General features: G+C 46.2%; 1 protein-coding gene across 5 annotated transcripts in view; it reads right to left on the bottom strand.

Annotated features, from left to right (window-relative positions):
- WASHC1 (WASH complex subunit 1) overlaps nucleotides 1–17,828 on the bottom strand; it is a 66,643-nt gene that overhangs the window by 15,445 nt on the left and 33,370 nt on the right. For all 5 annotated transcript variants that reach the window (XM_080971629.1, XM_080971627.1, XM_080971626.1 and 2 more), the window contains exons 3-6: nucleotides 7,829–7,940; nucleotides 5,530–5,676; nucleotides 2,331–2,467; nucleotides 354–489 (exon numbers count right to left, since the gene is read on the bottom strand). In XM_080971629.1, coding sequence (XP_080827755.1) covers nucleotides 354–489; nucleotides 2,331–2,467; nucleotides 5,530–5,676; nucleotides 7,829–7,940 — 532 coding nt within the window. The remainder of the gene's footprint in view (nucleotides 1–353; nucleotides 490–2,330; nucleotides 2,468–5,529; nucleotides 5,677–7,828; nucleotides 7,941–17,828) is intronic.

The raw sequence follows: 17,828 nt of genomic DNA, 5'->3' as shown, positions 1-17,828 counted from the left end.
GTCCTTCTCTTCATGCCACATCTGAGGGAGGTGTGGAGAGTCATGACAGAATGGGATGTCTCTCCAGCAGCCTCCTGCAACTTATGGCATGCTTTCCCCAGAAAGCTCTGCCTGGCACCAACCTGGTCATTTCAGCATCAGGCAAATGCATTTTTGCATTCCTGGGCAGCATCAGTGATAACAACAGTACTGTTAAATCTGTTTTTAATAATGTTTGTGTGATTTAATCACTTCAGTATTATTCTACTGTGGTTATAAATTGCTTTGGGACATTCAGAGTGGGAAGCAACACACACATTTAAGAAACCTAAACCTTCCCTGGCTCCTCAACCTCACACCCCAGAATGTCTCACCTGCTGATCCAGCTGTCCTCTCTTGGTGATGGAGAGCGGGGCATCGAAGAGCTTCTCTTCTGTCTCTGTCGCCAGAGCCACATGGGTCTTGGTTACCGCTCCAGCCAGAGGATCAAGGAAAACATACTTCTTGTAACTGGCCACAAAGAAGGAAGGGGGGGGGGAATCACATTAGTCCATCTCAACCAGAGCACAGCAGACTCACACAGCCAGGAATGTGGGACCAGACTAAAATGAAAATTAGTTCCTGCTCCAATTATCAGGATTTCACCTTCTTGCAGACTCCACAGAGAGCCAAGAAATGGTGCCACAAGCCTGAACCTGCACAGATCACCCTCAAAGCAACACAACAGACAGCAGCAGTTCTACCTCCGATTTACTGTAGGAAAATTATTTGAAAAATTGAAAAAAGAAATTTAAGAACAGTAACCTTGAAGAGGCAGACAACAGCAACTCCCAAGTCAGAGGAAAATTTGAAATATATCTGTATCTTCACTTCCTTAACAACCTTAATTTTGTTCATGCTCTCTAGTCAGATCATCATTGTTCCCATTTTGCTGATGAAAAACCAAGGTTAAAAGATTCTGCCTTGCCCAAGGAAGCCGCAGCAGAGACAAACATCTAAAATCCTGCTCACATTTAATTCACTGGGCCACAAAACTGCATAAAATTGCACCAGCTAGGGCCCAAGTCAAAGGGAAGTATTCTTCCACAGGCATAGAGCAGGAACTGAGATGTGAGGGTACCATAAAGGGGAACTTGAAAGAGCAGGGACACATCTATCAACCTGTTGACATTTCTTCTCTCCTGCTCAAACCTCCCCCCTCCCCCTTCATTTCTTACTTTTTATACTGTTGTCCAGGGCAAATCCACTGCCCCAAGAACAACACCTCTTTCGAATGCACACACAGCTGGTGCTAAAGAAAAAAAAGGGGGGGGGGAGGGAACAAGTAGATGGTGGGTGGGAAGGAGGGAGGAGAATCCGCATAATAGGAAAAGGCTGGGAAGAAAACCAGGCTTCAGATGGGTGGGTTTCACAGGGAGAAACAGGGCTAAGAGGGATTCTCAGGTATGGCTGCTTCAGAAATAAAACAAGTTCAGCAGGTGTGATGCAGCTCTGCCTTGCCCTAGCCTGTTTCCTTTAAGACAGCCACACTCTCCAGTCCTCCACTATGTCCATTAGAAAAGTCACAGCTCCTCCTGAGAAGCTGGCCGTCTACAAGGAAAGCTGGACCACTTGGGCAGGAATCAACACTGAAGCTGCCCAATCTCTTAATTTCCAGAAAGGTGTCATCTGCACCTTCCTGGCTCTGTGTAGCCTCTCTGATTGGCTACCCTGGAGTCACATGTCAATCAGGAGCCCATCCAGGCTAAGAGCCCTTACAAATAAAATGCTGCCAACAGTCCTGCAACCAGCTGCAGGGGCTGCCAGCTTCAGATATTACAGTGTGCTGGGTTTGTTTGCCTAGTTTAGAATGAATTAGTCCAGTTCAGTGTTTTATTATCCTTTGGATTGTGCACACTCTCTGTTTCTCCCGCTTCTCTCCACTTTTTAAAAATGCACCTCTTAAATAAACTGCTTAATTGGATTTCTGGGCTGTACTGCTTACTGGGCACACTCAGGTGTTGACTGTCCCTCATGTTGCTTGGACTATTTCAGCTAAAAAAGGTACGCTACTGGTTTAACGTGTGTGGGAGATCAGAAGGGGTGACAGGCCAAAGGGACCAGGCAGGAGACTTTGAATTTGGCTGGCAGTCTCCTGACTCCCAAGAAGACCACTGTAAGGCCGTGAGAATCCTTCATCCCTTGCCGTGAGTGAGTCGTGGCAAGAAAAGAAAAAAGCAGGGGAGGTTCATCTGTTGGTAGTGAGCTACCGTATTGGGTTGGGGCTGCAGGAGGGTGTCACCGTCCTTCACAGCAGGTATTTCAGTCCACTTGGGACTAGCAAAAAGCATCAATTAGCAGGCAACACTTACAGGTTCTCTGTGGTATTGAAGAGCAGCAGAGAACTCAGAGAACTAATATTCCCAGGGAGGCTCCCGAGACCTTCTTCTGCATCGTCTTCCTGATGGACTTTTGCAGTGACACAAACTGGGAAGTACTTCAGTTTCTCCTGCAAAACAGAAGCAATGCAGCTGTCAACAACGTAGACGAGGCGGCGGGTTCTTTGCCCATTTCCCAGGAAATGGGGTGCCATCTCTGTCTCTCAAGCGCATTGCACTGCTTGCCACACTTTCTGTTGGGTTGAGAGGGGTGGGTGGGTCAAACAGTATTGCTCCTTCCCTGTGCACTCTGGGGTTGCCTTTGAAAGAGACTCCAGCTCAGGGAACCCCCTGTGCAGCCCCTGCCAAGGTTGGAGGTCAGGTTTTCACCCACCCACTGCAACTCTGTCCTCCAAATATAGCACTGCATTCCCCCCTCCCACAAATGCATAGGAATGATTACAGCCAAGTACTTAGATGGAAGAAAGGAAGAAGACGTTTCCTCTAACACTTCACAGGTAAAAAAATCAAGACACGCAAGCTGGCCTCCCTGTCCTCCTATCCGAGTTCACCACCTCGCCTATTCCAAATGCTGCCTGACATGTCTTCTTTGACTCTGCAGTAGCCTCCCCTGCTCTCTTCCCAAAGCCAAATGGGTGATTTGGAGGTGGGGGGAGGTTAAAGATATAGGGGGTTTGGTTGGTTAAAGGCATGAGTAGGTCAGGGTCTTGTGACCAGCATGGAAGACTGTGACCTGGAAACCCAAAAGACGGTTTGCCCCTGCATAAATCTGTTAGACAGCTCAGAACATTTGGGGAATTTTGCCCATGGCACTGCAGCCTTCAGAGTATCACAGGGTGGTGACCCTCAAAATATTCATTTTCCCACCATTGCTCCTGCACTGTGGAATGCTCTTCCCTTTGCTGTACGTTGAGCAGCACAAATCAGGTGCTTCAGATGTCTTGTAAAGACATACCTTTTTGCCCAGGCTCTGTGAGACCCATAAGACTGGGCCCTGTTACTACTGAATTCCTGCTTCATCCGTTTTCATAATGCCATTGAACTTGTTTTTATGTTGTATTTCTGTTTTATGGTACTGCTTTATTGGAAATGTAGCTATATCTCCTCAATAAAACTCTCTCTCTCTCTTTGTGTGTGTGTGTGTACACATATATACCTAGTAGTGCAGCAATAAAACTGCTAGTGCATTTGCAAAAAGCTAAGCAGGGCTCCATATGGTTTCAAATTGGATTTGGTTGGACTAGATGACCCTCGGGGTCTCTTCTAACTCTATGAGCTATGATATATGGTACACATACACACACACTTTTGAGTAAGAGAGAGAGAGAGAGACTCTGTAGATAAACTGAAATACACTGAGAAATGAACATCTTAACATGTTCCAAGGTAAAAGGAAAGGACGAACTGTTATTGGGGAAGGGGTCAATAAACTTCAGAAATAAAACCTTCCCTCTGAGCATTAATATTCATGCATCAACATTTAATTTTTAAGCACCACAGAGTGCTGATGCCTTTGCTAGCAGCATTCCCTGTCCTCGCTTAGTCCTGGAGCAGCGAGTGGTTGCAAAAGCCTCCCTTTGATAAATTTCAATTAGCACTGCATGCCTGCCACTCTGTCTGATGGGTCTCGCTTCGCATCTCTCATGACGGTGTAGCTTCGCTCTTGCCTCCCCGCTACAGCATAGGTGTGATGGGTTCAGCAGGTATTCAAATATCAAATGGAGAATTATACTCCACTGCAGTGCTAGCTCTACAGAGGTCTTCCCAACTCGTACTTTCCGGATTTTTAAACTGGAGCCTTGCACATGGGAAGCGAAACAGACTAGATTGCCCACCCAGCCCAAAGCAGCAGTGGCTCACTAAAATTCTTGGCAGAGATCTTTCCCCGCCATCTGCTAACTGATACTCTTAACTCAGTGGTGGGGAGTGTTGTTTTCGTTCGTTTCATGAAAATATGTGAGAGTTTAATGGCTATCTTTGTGAGGACTAGCTACATGCTTCCAGATACGCCTGCTATGTGTTCTTTAGAGAGAAGCACACAGCATATTTTATCAGCCTCCCTTTGAAAAATGTCACTGGCAGACTCCAGCTGACTAGCGAGGGCCAGAGGGGAGCAGCTGGGAGCAGCCCTGCCTTTGGGTGGGCTAACAAGCTCTCCGCACACTTCCCATGACTTCCGAGCCCAGTCTGAAATATTCATGTCACTTTTTACTGTGACAGACTCTGCTTCCATTAAACTGCAGGAAAGTTTAAGGCGCTGAATAATTCAAAGGCAGCTTTATTTTTGGGTTCTCTAGGAAGGAGGAAGGAAAGAGTGCGCCCAGAAGCAGTTTATAGTTGATCTCTGGTCTGGGAAAAAAAAGAAGAAGAGTTTTCCCATCTGTTCCAGGTCCCAGAACTGCATGTTAGCCACGTCCGAGGAAGGCAGCATCACATGCTGGCACTCCTCTTGAGGATAAGAACGTTTCCCTGGCTAAAATAAGATCTGTAAAATGATTGGTGAGCTATATTGCTTGCCACTCTTGGGTACTTAACTGGCTGATTCTCCGCAGCCAACAAGGGAATCCCAGAGGGAATCCTAAGAGCCGGAGGAACTGCCAGTTGCATTATAAAACTTACTTGCTAAAAGGAAAAATACTCCAGGTTTGTTCAGTAGCTCCAATGTTCTAGCGAGGGCACAACACTCTGAAATGGAGCTCCTTGTGAACAGGAAGCTCACGTTATGGAGAACACCTTAAGAACTTTCCAAAGAACTTCCTAGGCATAAGAGTTTGAAAACCTCCAGACCAGAGCCTGGGAGAAGTAGACAATTACCAAGGGAACTGAGAGCTTCTTTCCTCTCTTCTTCCTCAGCCTGTCCGTGTGGGCCCCAAACAACTCAGAAAGCAGTTTGTCCCCCACCTCTGGGTGACACAATCAGTAGGGGACACGGACGCATGCAGGCGCATGCACGCACACACACTTGCCACCCTGATTTGGTACCCTGATACAGCAACAGGGGTAGAGAACCCCCCGGTTCTCTGCCATACTTCTGATTCCCTAGGGTTCTCCTAATGCTATTCCTGCCGCCCCAATTAAGGCTTTCATCCACACATCCCAGCCATTCAAAATCCAAACCCAAGAGGAGTCCCATCCCTGCAGATACAGGATGCTGCCAAGCTGTCTGCCTTACCTGCAGAGTTTTCTCATCTAATACTCTGTGCTTGCTCTGAATCTTGCGCCTTGGTCGTTTCTGTGCATCCAGGTCCTCAGCACCGGCAAAAATAGAGGAGTACTCTTGCAGCCGCTCGGGAGCAGGGTATTTGGAACTGGAGAACACCTGGGAGGACAAACGCAAAGGGAGAAATAGAACCCAAACAGGAAAAGGGCATGTTGCCTGGCCACATTCAATGTGGCGATGGAAAGTGAGCACATATGGGATCAGTCTGTTAATGCAAAGTTAGGACTCATGAACGGCATTTGGGTGCTTTCAATTCCTAGCTTTCAATTCCTTACCAGTGCAATAAACCTACAAGTCATGCTGAGGCACTCTGAGATATGAAATATACTTGCAAAGAAATCACTCCCCCTTTTTGACTCATTTTAAAATGGCTTTTTACTGAGAATTAGAGTACAGTCTCCACTGAGGGGGAAAAGCTCCATTAATTAGTTCATCTTGCCACCTGTGGGCCAAGGTCACTATGCGCAGGAATCAACTGAGCAGCTGCATGGTCAACCTGAACGTACAGCCTCAAGATGAGATGCCCCAAGACCCTGATTGGCTAAGCAAAATCTACCCTTCTCTATTAAAATGGTCTCCAACTTTGGTCTGATGGCCCTGGCTCAAAGAAGGGTTGTGAATTGCAACCTCTATGCAGGCCTGGGTGTAGCCTGCTGCCTCAATGGGGCCCATGACTTTAATGGTTGGTATTAGGGTGAGAGAAGCTGGCTTTGTTATTTCCTCCTCTGCACTCGAATTCCTGAATGCATTTTTGAACCGTTAGCCTTTTCTTAAAGATAAAGGGTAAAGGGACCCCTGACCATTAGGTCCAGTCGCGAACGACTCTGGGGTTGCGGCGCTCATCTCACTTTATTAGCTGACGCACAGCTTCTGGGTCATGTGGCCAGCATGACTAAGCCGCTTTTGGAGAACCAGAGCAGCGCACGGAAACGCCATTTACCTTCCCGCCAGAGCGGTACCTATTTATCTACTTGCACTTGGATGTGCTTTCGAACTGCTAGGTTGGCAGGAGCAGGGACCGAGCAACGGGAGCTCACCCCGTCGCGGGGATTCAAACTGCTGACCTTCTGATTGGCAAGCCCAAGAGGCTCAGTGGTTTAGACCACAGCGCCACCCGTGTCCTTAGCCTTTTCTTAGTTGTCTTTTATTGGCAGTGGGTTTTATGCTTTCTGGATGTCCAGAAAGAGCCTGAGTTTCCCCTGGCTCAGGCTGGGGGACTAACAAGTGGCAGCAGGTACTACCTGGCAGGGTTGGTTTTTATCCTGGCCATTCAGCATCCCTCTTCCAACTCCTGAGTAGGTGGGGTTGTCTAAGGGCACCCTCCCAGGAGAACCCTTTACAACAATGCACTTAGTGGACTCAAAATCATAGGCATAATATGAGAATGGAGCACTTGCAATGTCACTAGCGAGACCCCTTGTGGGTCAATGTGATTCCAGACGGGGGAAATCAGTTTAAGCCCTGTCTCAGCTAACAGTTCCCCAGGGACTGTGGGCGAGCCCTCATCTCTGACTTCTAACGCTCAAACTCAGCCATTTGCCAATGAAAGAAAGATAGAAATACTGCAAGGCACTTTATGCACTGGGGGAGGGGGAGAAATGCGGCTGAAATAATAAAAGAGAAGAGGACTTTGGAATATTGGAAAGCAGGGGGATCTATTGAGGAACATCCTTTGGGCTCAGTAATGCTCTAGGATTGAATAGGAGAAACTGAATTGGGGAGATTAAAGGCAATAGAATTCCACCCCCACTCCTCCAAAACGAGAAGAGAGGCTTGCTGCAGATGAGCTTAGAGCTGTGCAGTGCTTTAGCATAAGAGCTCTGAGAAATTCCAAACACCTCGAATTTGTGGTTGTAATGCCCTGCATTTTTCTGCCAGTGAAGACTTCCTCTTCCTCCGACCCAAATCAAAGGATAATTAAAGTCCATAAAGGGGACACTGGTGTTACATATAGGGCCCCAACTCCCAGCAGCCTCAACTGGCAAGGGCGATGGTCAGGGATGACGAGAGCTGAGGTCCACCAATATTTGGAGGGCATCACATTGGCTTTCCTTGCACGGGGAATGTATTTGGACCATCAGGTCAGGGAAAACATTTCTTCCAGTACAGAGGCCAAGAGCAGGGGGCGAAATCTGGACTGGGCAACTGCAAGAATCCACCAACACCAGATTCCCATATTTAATAAGTTGGGCCCTTTAGTCAAACCAGTGTGAGGGATTTCAGAAGAGTAGCCACAGCAAGCATGCGGTACCTTGATAGCTTTCTTGCTGCCCTTTATCTTCTCGATTTTGGCTTGAGCAAGAGTGACTCTCTCATCAATAGCCCGCAGCTGTGTCCGGCTAGCCTCCACTTGCTGGGAAATCCTAAGAAAGAATCAAAGGTTCAGACAAAATACTCAACTGTTAAGCCAACAAACCACTTAACTGCTCAGTCACCTACACTTTTCCGACTTTTCCTGTGGCCTCTGAAACCAGCTATTCTTGCTAATTTCTGCATTTGTCTGCAGCAGGGGCGGGGAACATTCTACAGGCTGAGGGCCGCATTCCTTTCTGGGCAGCCTTTGGAGGGCCACATGCCGGTGGTGGGTGAGGTCAGAGACAAAAGTGGGCAGACCAACTAATGCAAATTTTACCTTTATACACACATTCACACACCCCTCTTTAACCTATGTCTGGAAAAACAAGAGGCGTTATCAGAGTTCAGGCACACATTCTGGCTGGGCAAAGGCCCTTTGAGTGTGAAATTGGGCTAGTGAAGGATGTGGCCTGCAGAGAGTTCCAAGGGTCACACAGAGAGGGCTGGAGGGCCGTATTGGAGTCCTAGGCCTGAGGTTCCCCATCCATGTGCTACCGTCAGTTTGCGTCTGCCAAACATTTTAGCTTTCTTGGATCTCAATGTGGTTGTTTACACTGTCCTCTATAAACCACCTCCAAGATTTGGCAGTGCTGAGTGACCAGGCGAACACTTTGCTTGTGTTAGATGACAGAAGGATTGAGCAAGCGACAGGGTTGAGGGTCTGACAGTGCTTGGTTTTGTTTTGATGGGAAAATATTAGAATCCAGCTCTGCTGGAGTGGCAATGTAGTGGGCAGGCCAAATAACTAACATTGCTTCATTTTGCACCTGCCTTTACTCCCTCCCCCCATTAAGAAACCTACCCCTCCCACCCAAATTTAATCCTTCCGAGCTTTTCACCAGTGCCAGCAAAATCTCCGCCCGAGGCACATACAAGTGCTCAAACTGCATATAAGATCCCCAAGTCAATAATCCAATTGTTGCTGACTAAGGGAGGTGTACAAAGTGATTGTTACTGCAGCCTTGCTAGGGCAGCAAATTCACAACACATCTGTAGAGAACCTAAAAATAAAACCAAGAAACTGAGGGATACACACTGTTACTTCTGCACTGCATCCTAGAGTAGGCTCTATACTTAGAGGTGTGACTATGAACAAGAATTTTTTATTTATTTCAACCATAGTTTGGAACTTTCCCTGCTATTTACTGTCATTGAGTATTTGTAATATTTCATAAAATATTGAAACAACAAGAAGAACAATGGCACCTCCAATAACTTCCACATGAAAAGGAAAAAAACTGCACAGCTGAGCATGCCAGCATCATTTTACCTTTTCATTTTCAAATGAATATGTGCCTTATTCCAATTCCAAGTCAGACTAGCAGCCCGCCCACCCAAGTTCTATCTACTCTGAATGGAATAGGCTCTCTGTGGCCTTCGGGTCTGATATCTTAAGATCCCTAAACTCAAAACCCAAAGGACTAAACCTGGGATCTTAAATATGCAAAGCACATGCCTTTAAGCCTTTCACATTTTAACTCCTGGGGTAGCTCAATTGGTAGAGCAATGAGACTCATAGTCTCAGGGTTGCAGGTTCAAGCCCTGTGTTGGGCAATAGATTCCTGAATTGCAGGATTTCTTCATTGCAGGGGGTTGGACTAAATGACCCCCAGGATTCCTTACAACTCTACTACTCTGTGATTCTATTATTCCTCCTTTCTGTCCTCTTCCCACATGATACTGATATTGTTGCAAGGGTTCTCAATCCACAAAGGAAGCAAGTCAACACTCAGAGCACCAGGGCAATGAGTTGTGACTAACTGAAGCTCCATGGGGTTCAAACAGGAATTAAGGATGAAGACAGAGAACATTTTAATAATTGAGAAGTCACCACATCATGCATGTGACCACTTGGTAAGCTGGTCACTGGTATTGCCATCCTCTTCCTGCTCCTTAAATTTCTAATCAGATACAGACGCTTGCCAAGGTTTCCTTCCCAAGTTGCAAGCCAATGCAGATGAAGATGACTTACTTCCCAAGTGGTTACAGGGAATCACAACCACAGTGTAACAGGATGGCAAAAATTACTTGGCAAACAGTCATCTGCATGCACCCCAATTGTAGTTGGGCTGTGATCCGCAATGCATTTTATATTCACCTTATACTATATTTAGGGCTTCCTTGACTTAACCAGCTGGAATGCCGTGTTATGTCTCCTCTCTAAGTACAGCCTGAAGTTCTGCTATGAAAAATCAAGGATTCCTTTCAGGTGAGTCTTAAGGACATGTTTAGAAACAGAGAGCGGCAGAGGTCCTTTCTTTAAGAGGCAGATAAAGGTGTGAGTCCAACCTACAGTTCAAACAAACCAACATCTGCCCCTTTTCTCTGAATTGCAAAAGCACTAGAATATAAATCTGTTCAAGGCAGAAGGACAGAGATAGTGTGGTGATGGGGGGAGCACCGATAAGGGTCTCAGATGGCCAGGACTCTGTAGCAGAATGGTAAACAGCAGGCAGCAGCAAACCAGGGGAAACCCACAAACAAGACCCGAGCACAAGAGCACATTTCCCTCCTGTGGTTTCCAGCAACGGGTATTCAGAAGCATTACTGCCTCCAATTGTGAAGCCATTGCTCTGCAAGGAATCTGTCCAGATCTTTGGCAAGAGAGTGATCTCACCCTCCCCAGGTAGCCCACTGGGTGGGGAAGGAAGGAAGGAAGGAAGGAAGGAAGGAAGGAAGGAAGGAGGGCTCCCCACCCCCCATGCTCGGCTCTGGTCCCCTTTCAATTTAACCCTGAGGGAATGCAACCTTTAACAAGAAAAGATTCCTCGTCCCTGGTTTGATTATTAGAGTATCAACCTAAGACTGGGGAGACCTGGGTCCAAATCCCTACTCAGCCATGAAGCTCACTGGATGACTTCAGGTCAGTCACCATCTCACAGTCAAATGCAAGGATAGGGAATGTGAGGTTCTCTAGATGTTGTTGGACTACAGCTCCCATCATCCCTGACCGCTATGTTAGCTGAGGCTGACGGGAGCTGGGAGTCCCAACAGGTTCCCCAGTCCCGGCCTAAGAGTTGCTATGAAGGCAAAATATGGAACAGGAAGACAAAAGTGTATGCCACCCTGAGCTCCTTATACAATCATAAAGTTGGAAGGGAGCTTGAGGATCATCTAGTCCAACTCCCTACAATGCAGGGATATGCAGCTGTTCCATATGGGGATCGAACCAGCAACCTTGGTGTTAAGACTTTGAAAAATTATCCATGTTCAGCTTCCATGGACCGCTGAATACCAGCAGGTAAATAGCAGGGCATGCCCTTGTTGCTGTCATGCCCTTGTTAGCTGGTCCTTCAGAATCACCCAGTTAGCCACTGTTGAAATCAGGATGCTAAGGCTTGATCAGGGTAGTCAACATGGTGGCCTACGGTTGATATGGACTACATCTCTCAGGATGTATCCATTGACCATCCTGTCTGGAGCTGATAGAAGTTAATTTACAACATCTGCAGGGCAAAACATTGGCTACCCTTGGACTTAAATGGACACTGGATTTGTCTGTTTGGCCTCTTCATAAGCTCCCTATTCTAACCTGTATACAGATGACCAGTGCATTTCCAGAATCTCCATGCTTTGCGGCAACTTTGTCAATCCATACTCTTAATGCATAAGTGAGAGCATAACTTTGTTCATCGGTGATCTTCACAACTATGCAGTGCCTTTTGTCTGATGGGATAAGGCACCAATGCTCTGGTAGCAGCTGTTGCCCCTGGATTTGATGCATGCAGTGATGGAAGAGGGGCCTGAATAAGATAGAGAGGCCATATTAGGAGTTAAAGAGAGTGAACTCCAGTGTGGTTTATAAGGTCTTGGATTCACAGGGCAATACAGGGCTAGGGATGGCTCAGAAATGAAGGTCAGTGTTCGCAATTAATATGTGCCAAACTGTTCGATAAACAAGAGACCAGCCGGCACTAACTGCCTGAGGCAGATAAGTCATCGAAGGGTCATTTGTAATCAGTAGCTGGGTCCTAGGCAGGCACAAATTGACTAACAATAACTCACTCCAATAAAGAGAGGGCCCCCGAAAGAATGGGAGGAGGTTAGGCAATTACAGCTGAGCACCAGAAACGTCAAGGAAAGCTGCGAAGTAGACCTTCCCAGAATACCAAGCAACTCCAATTTCATGTCTCAAGTAGAAAAGTAAATGATCAGTCAAGGAGAAAGAACATTACAGAACGAAATGAGAAATGAACAGCACAAGAGGATAAAACAGCTCAAGTATTAAATGACTGTCCCCCTAAGACCTACTGCATATGTATAGGATAGAGCAGTAAAAGAGGGGGGGGGCAGGCGAAGGGAAAGGTGGTCTGTACAGCTGCCAGCCTTGGGTGCTGAAACCGAACAGTCGCCAGCAGGAATGCCCTGTGGTTTTGCAGGTTGGCAGACGCCAAGCATAGGAGCTCCTGAAGCCCATCTTTCGTACATGCAAAATGGCAGATTAAGGGTGAGCACAAGGCTGAATTCCAGACAGAAACTATTGTGTACACACAACCCCCCCCCCCGACCTCACAGGTTTGGGTGGCAACAGTAAAAAGGGGGAATTGAAGTAGAGACTCAGCACTGCGGTGGGCAGAGAGGTGTGTGTGTGTGTGTGTGTGTGTGTGTGTGTGTGCGCGCGCGCGTAGGAGTTCAAGAGTGTGGGGCAGCCACAGCACTACTGGGGTGCAGGGCCAAGAATGAATTTTCATTTCGTTTCATTTCACTTTTAATTTGTATGCCGCCCTTCAATATTGCTATGCACATGGCGACTTACAGCATCAAAATATACCACAAAGAACACACAGCTTATAATAATCTGATCCAATACAAAAGGTAATAATAAAACCTAACTTTAAAATGAAACGACTTATATCAAATAAAGTAATATTTAATAATCTATTGGAATATAATAGTACGCTATAAAATTAACTCTCAAAACATCAGCAAATGGTAATTAGAAATTCACTCTTAATAATTACAATACTTACTAAACTATGAATAATAAAAATAACTGCAAGTCCCAATGCATAAAATGCCACAATATATACAAAACCACATGGAGGATGGAGCAAGCTTGCTTTCTCCTGCTCCAGAGGGTAGGACTCTGGAAAGGAGATTCTGACTAAACAACAGGAAGAACTTTCTGGTGGTAAAATCTGTTTGACAGTGGAATGGACTTCTTCAGAAGTTGCAGGACTCTCCTTCATTGGAAGTTTTTAAGCATCTGCCATGGATGCTTCAGCTGTGATTCCTGCAGTGCAGGGGGTCAGACTAGACAACCTTTGGGTGTCCCTTCCCAACTCTAAAATTCTACGATTCTCTCCTTCAAGCATGGTACCAGCTTAGACAACTGCTGTTCCTGTGTGGAGGGGCAGAGGGAGGCCGGCAATGGCTTTTCAGAGTCAGGAGAGAGTTGGAGACATCGGTGCCCTTGGAGAGCGCTGCACATTCAATAAAACCCCCGCACAAAACTTCTTCTATACAGTCAATTATTTGCTCGTGAAAGCACAGAGGGAAACAGCAGACACTTCCAATTTATGGGTGATCAGGGATGCATTTAAAGACCATTATAAATGCCAATTTCCCCTCAAAAGTTTGAAAGGCAACAAATTATTGTGTAAAAATAAAAAAATCCTTCCAGTAGCACCTTTAAGACCAACTAAGTTAGTTCTTGGTATGAGCTTTCGTGTGCAAGCACACTTCTTCAGATACTTATTGTGTGTGTGTTTTCCCCACAGGAAAGCCAAATAAGTTCAAGTGTTCGGTCACAAGGGGGGGAAAACATCCCAGCCCTACTTGTTTGCCTCTTTCCCCCCTTTCACATTCAAAGCAGCTTCTCCACGTCTTATTTCATGTCTGAGTAAGTGCAATCAAAAACTTGACGGGTAGAATTCCCATGAGGGAAAAACGTAATCAAGATTTCTTCTTCCACCCCCATTAAGCTATTGGCGATTATCCTAATTAATGTTTATCACACTTTGATTACTCCTTGAGCCTGATTTGCAGGTGCTGAAATGCTAGCAGACAGTCCCACTTAGGGAGGTGCTAAACTGCCTTGTGGGGAATTGTAAAGATCAGAGCTGTCAGGCTGCACACAGGCAGACATAAAGACATCTCACCCATACACTTACCAGTACATGGAGAAAGGGTGTGTTTTTTTTCTGCAGCAGATTCAACAGGGCATGTTTTCACCCTATCTATTTGCTTTGATTTCCAAACTTTACATTTAAATAGAGTTGCTCCTCAGAGTTAAAAAGGTATCAGTTCTCAGACCTCCAATTTTTAAAATATCTTCTTCATGTTGCTGCAGCAGGGAAGGGCTACATAATCTTATTGTTGCTGGCATCCGTCTGTCTTGAGCGACAATGGAGTGCGCCTCCAGAGGTGAAATCAAACTGCTCCTTAGCAGCACCAAAGTGACCTCCCGGGGTGGAAGCCTGGGCGGGTGTGCCTGGAGGTCCAGGGCTGCCCATGCGACAAGACCCCCCTCTTGGCTTCGCTGATGTGGTCCAAAGGAAAGTAGAGCAATACATTTGGCACCAGCTTGGCTGTAGCAGTTGCCAGAAGGAGGCGTACAAGACGCCATCCAATTGTCTTAGGGACTCCATTCCAGATTTGTGCAGGGTTTACTCCATAGCCTTTTCTTCTCCCAAAGATAACCAGTAAGACAGCGGAGGTTTACAACCAGAGCTTTCCTTCTCCTAGATGGGCTACCTTCTCAGGTTGACGAACCCCATCTGCCCCTCACTTCCCTCTACAGCAAGTGCACGCCTCCTTGACCACTGGACGTACTACTGGATGGTCTATTCTGCTCAACCGGTCAAAGCCTATCTTTGCATGCAGGGGAAGTTCCTAATTCACCGAGGGTTTGAGACCCATCGGCTACCCTCACCTGGTTTAGCCATCCAGTCAAAGCCATTCTTGGGGTGCGGCCACTGTCACATGCTGACAGCTTCTAGTAGCCACAGGTGAGAGCTGAGTGCAGGGTGGGGACCACAGGTGGTCAAAGTACCCCAGAAAGAGCACAAGGTGTCCCCCACCAGAAGTACTCCTCCTCCCCTAACACCCCATACACCCTCTCTGTCTTACGATGCTCAGGTAATGTCAAACATCCTAGGCCAGGGGTGTCCAACTGGTCGATCGCGATCAACAGGTCAATCCCCAGATTACCGTGGTCGATCACAGGATCATTCACATTGTTTATAACAATGCCTCCGCCCCCCTCGGTCTTTCCCTGCATTGCGTTTAGTGTTCGTTCCTTTCTTGTATGCTGTCGCACTGTGTTCGTTTGTTAGCGGATGCTGTTGGTGAGCGATTTACTTTAATTCCGCACACTTACTGTTTTAAAAAAGGGCAAGAACTTTGAGAAGCCCCTCCCCAAAGTCAACAACTTTTTGCTCCTCCCCTAAAAAAAGTTCAACAACCTCGACCTGCCCCCCTAAAAAAAAAAAGCTCAACAACTCTGAACTCCAGATCACTGCCAGTTTTTTCCCCTGGGAGTTGGACGTCCCTGTCCTAGGCCACACTGAATGAGTCCACTATGCAGCTCCTTCCTCCAAAAGCACTGCCTAGTTTCTGGGAGGGGTGATGCCCATTGAAGGAGTAGGGTAGGGAGAACGATGGACACGGTTTCCTCTGTGCAGTTCAGGGCTCTTTAATGACATCGCCTTAAGAGCACAGGATGGAGCTGAACAAGGGTTAATTGGAAGATTTTTGGTACTAACATATAAGGGCCCTATTCAGATCAGGATTGGGTTACCTGAGAGACCACCTGCGTTCTACAGGAGAATTTCTAATTAAAGACCCCAAAATATCAGTAGCTCACTGCACAGTAACTGAGAGCAAGGCTTTCAGTGTGGCTAGAGAATCCACTGTGTGTACTTTCCAGAAACTATTAAATACATTTTGTTTTGACACATTTTTCCGGCTAGATTAAAAGGTGCTTATTTTGCCTTAGGTGTTCATTTTTGTTTCTAAGCCTATTTTTAATTGTGGTTTGTTTGTTTTTTGGTATTGTAACTGTTTAAAGGGTACGTTTGTCAACTGCCTTGAGATGGATATAAAGGTAAAGGTAAAGGGACCCCTGACCATTAGGTCCTGTCATGACCGACTCTGGGGTTGTGGTGCTCATCTCGCTTTATTGGCCGAGGGAGCCGGCGTCCAGCTTCTGGGTCATGTGGCCAGCATGACTAAGCCACTTCTGGAGAACCAGAGCAGCGCACAGAAATGCCATTTACCTTCCCGCCGGTGCGGTACCTATTTATCTACTTGGACTTTGACATGCTTTCAAACTGCTAGGTTGGCAGGAGCAGGGACAGAGCAACGGGAGCTCACCCCGTCGTGGGGATTCGAACCGCCGACCTTCTGATCAGCAAGCCCTAGGCTCTGTGGTTTAACCCACAGCGCCACCCGCGTCCCTTCTGAGATGGATATAAAAGACAATTAATAATATTAATAATAATACCCGAGAAAGCAGTAGAAAAATGGAAGCCTTTTTCGCAGCAATGAAACACCTTTGAGAGAACAAGTTTCTACAGAGCACTAGTCTAAATGGGTCTGGGAGAGAAAATCTACGGTGATTCTCGGTATGTTTACCAATTCTGCTCATAACCTTGATGGGGAACTTCTCTATTGATGCAGAAACAGTGATGGAACAAAGCAAGATCTCATCTGACTGTTTTGACGAATTAAACGTTGTAAAATTGACTTGGAAATATTGAACAGACAGTTACATAAGTACACAAAATCTATCATTCTGGAAAAAACAGTTTATTTACATTTTGCAAGTTGCGGTTGCAGGCATCTATTGTTAACTCAGCTTTTCACTTGCATTATTATTTTAAAAAGCCCCATTGCATGCTCACCCATTTTTTGTTATCATAATGACACTTAAAAACAGGCAAGGGTTTAAGTTACTGGAAGTTTTTAGTATAAAAGCAAGTCAACTTGGCCATCTGTCATGGGTAAAAGCTGTCTTTAAACAAGGCTCCTCACACATTATGTTGTTTATATGTACACTGAAAAAGTAACAGATGATAAGCCTACATACTGGCACACTTGTCAGGAAGCTGGGATAGCCAGCAGCTCCACTATTGCTGCGTAATGTGTGCTACAGCCCCCTTGCCCCTGGTTCTCAGAGAGAACCAGTCCTCTGCCTGGACTGGACCACTTCAAGGAGCAAAGTGGGGGCTCACGTGACTGAATGCTCCCACATACAAGGGGGGAGGGAACCCATTCAGACAGTCAGTGTGTCCAATAGAAGACGACTTCTACCCTAACCTCCCCTCCTGCAACCAAATGGAATTTTCAGTCTGTATAGAACTATTTTTTTGTGTGGAGAACTATTTTATTTCTTTCTTTCTTACATATTGCCCTCTTGCAAAACATCAGAAAGGTGTACAGCAACATTTAAAAACTCTTAAAGTAATACAGGCGGAGGCCATTTTGGGCACATCCAATTGACGCAATGGACCCAGAAGAAGGCAGAACGGGGTGAAATTGAGGCGGGGCAAAAAACTGCTTATATGCGCCCTGTTGACACATGTGGGGGGCGGGAACAGAACTCTTGTGTGATATGGTTATTGGCTGTATAGAACAATCATTAAAATAACTGGATGCTGAAGAAGATGTTAAACAATTGCATAGGCCTGTTGACATTTAAAAAAAGTCTTCAAGAGACACATGGAAGTCAAAAGTAGAGATGCCTGCCCAATCCCACAGTTTGGGATTGGTGACACCAAGGGATCACCCACACTTTCACTTGACCCATATTTCAATTGTATTATGTAACAATTAATTCCCCCGGGTCCAAGAGCTTTTCTTACTGCTCCACGGCTGTGCCCTGTGAAAATTCAATCGCACCCGCTGAATTGGATCTTATCAGATGCACAGAAAAGAGTTGTTTTGCTTAACCG

The sequence above is a fragment of the Podarcis pityusensis genome (assembly GCF_964106645.2).
Source record: "Podarcis pityusensis genome assembly, chromosome: 10".
NCBI lineage: Eukaryota > Metazoa > Chordata > Lepidosauria > Squamata > Lacertidae > Podarcis > Podarcis pityusensis.
Note: the sequence above shows the minus strand (reverse complement) of the source record. Positions and strands in the feature narration are given on the sequence as shown.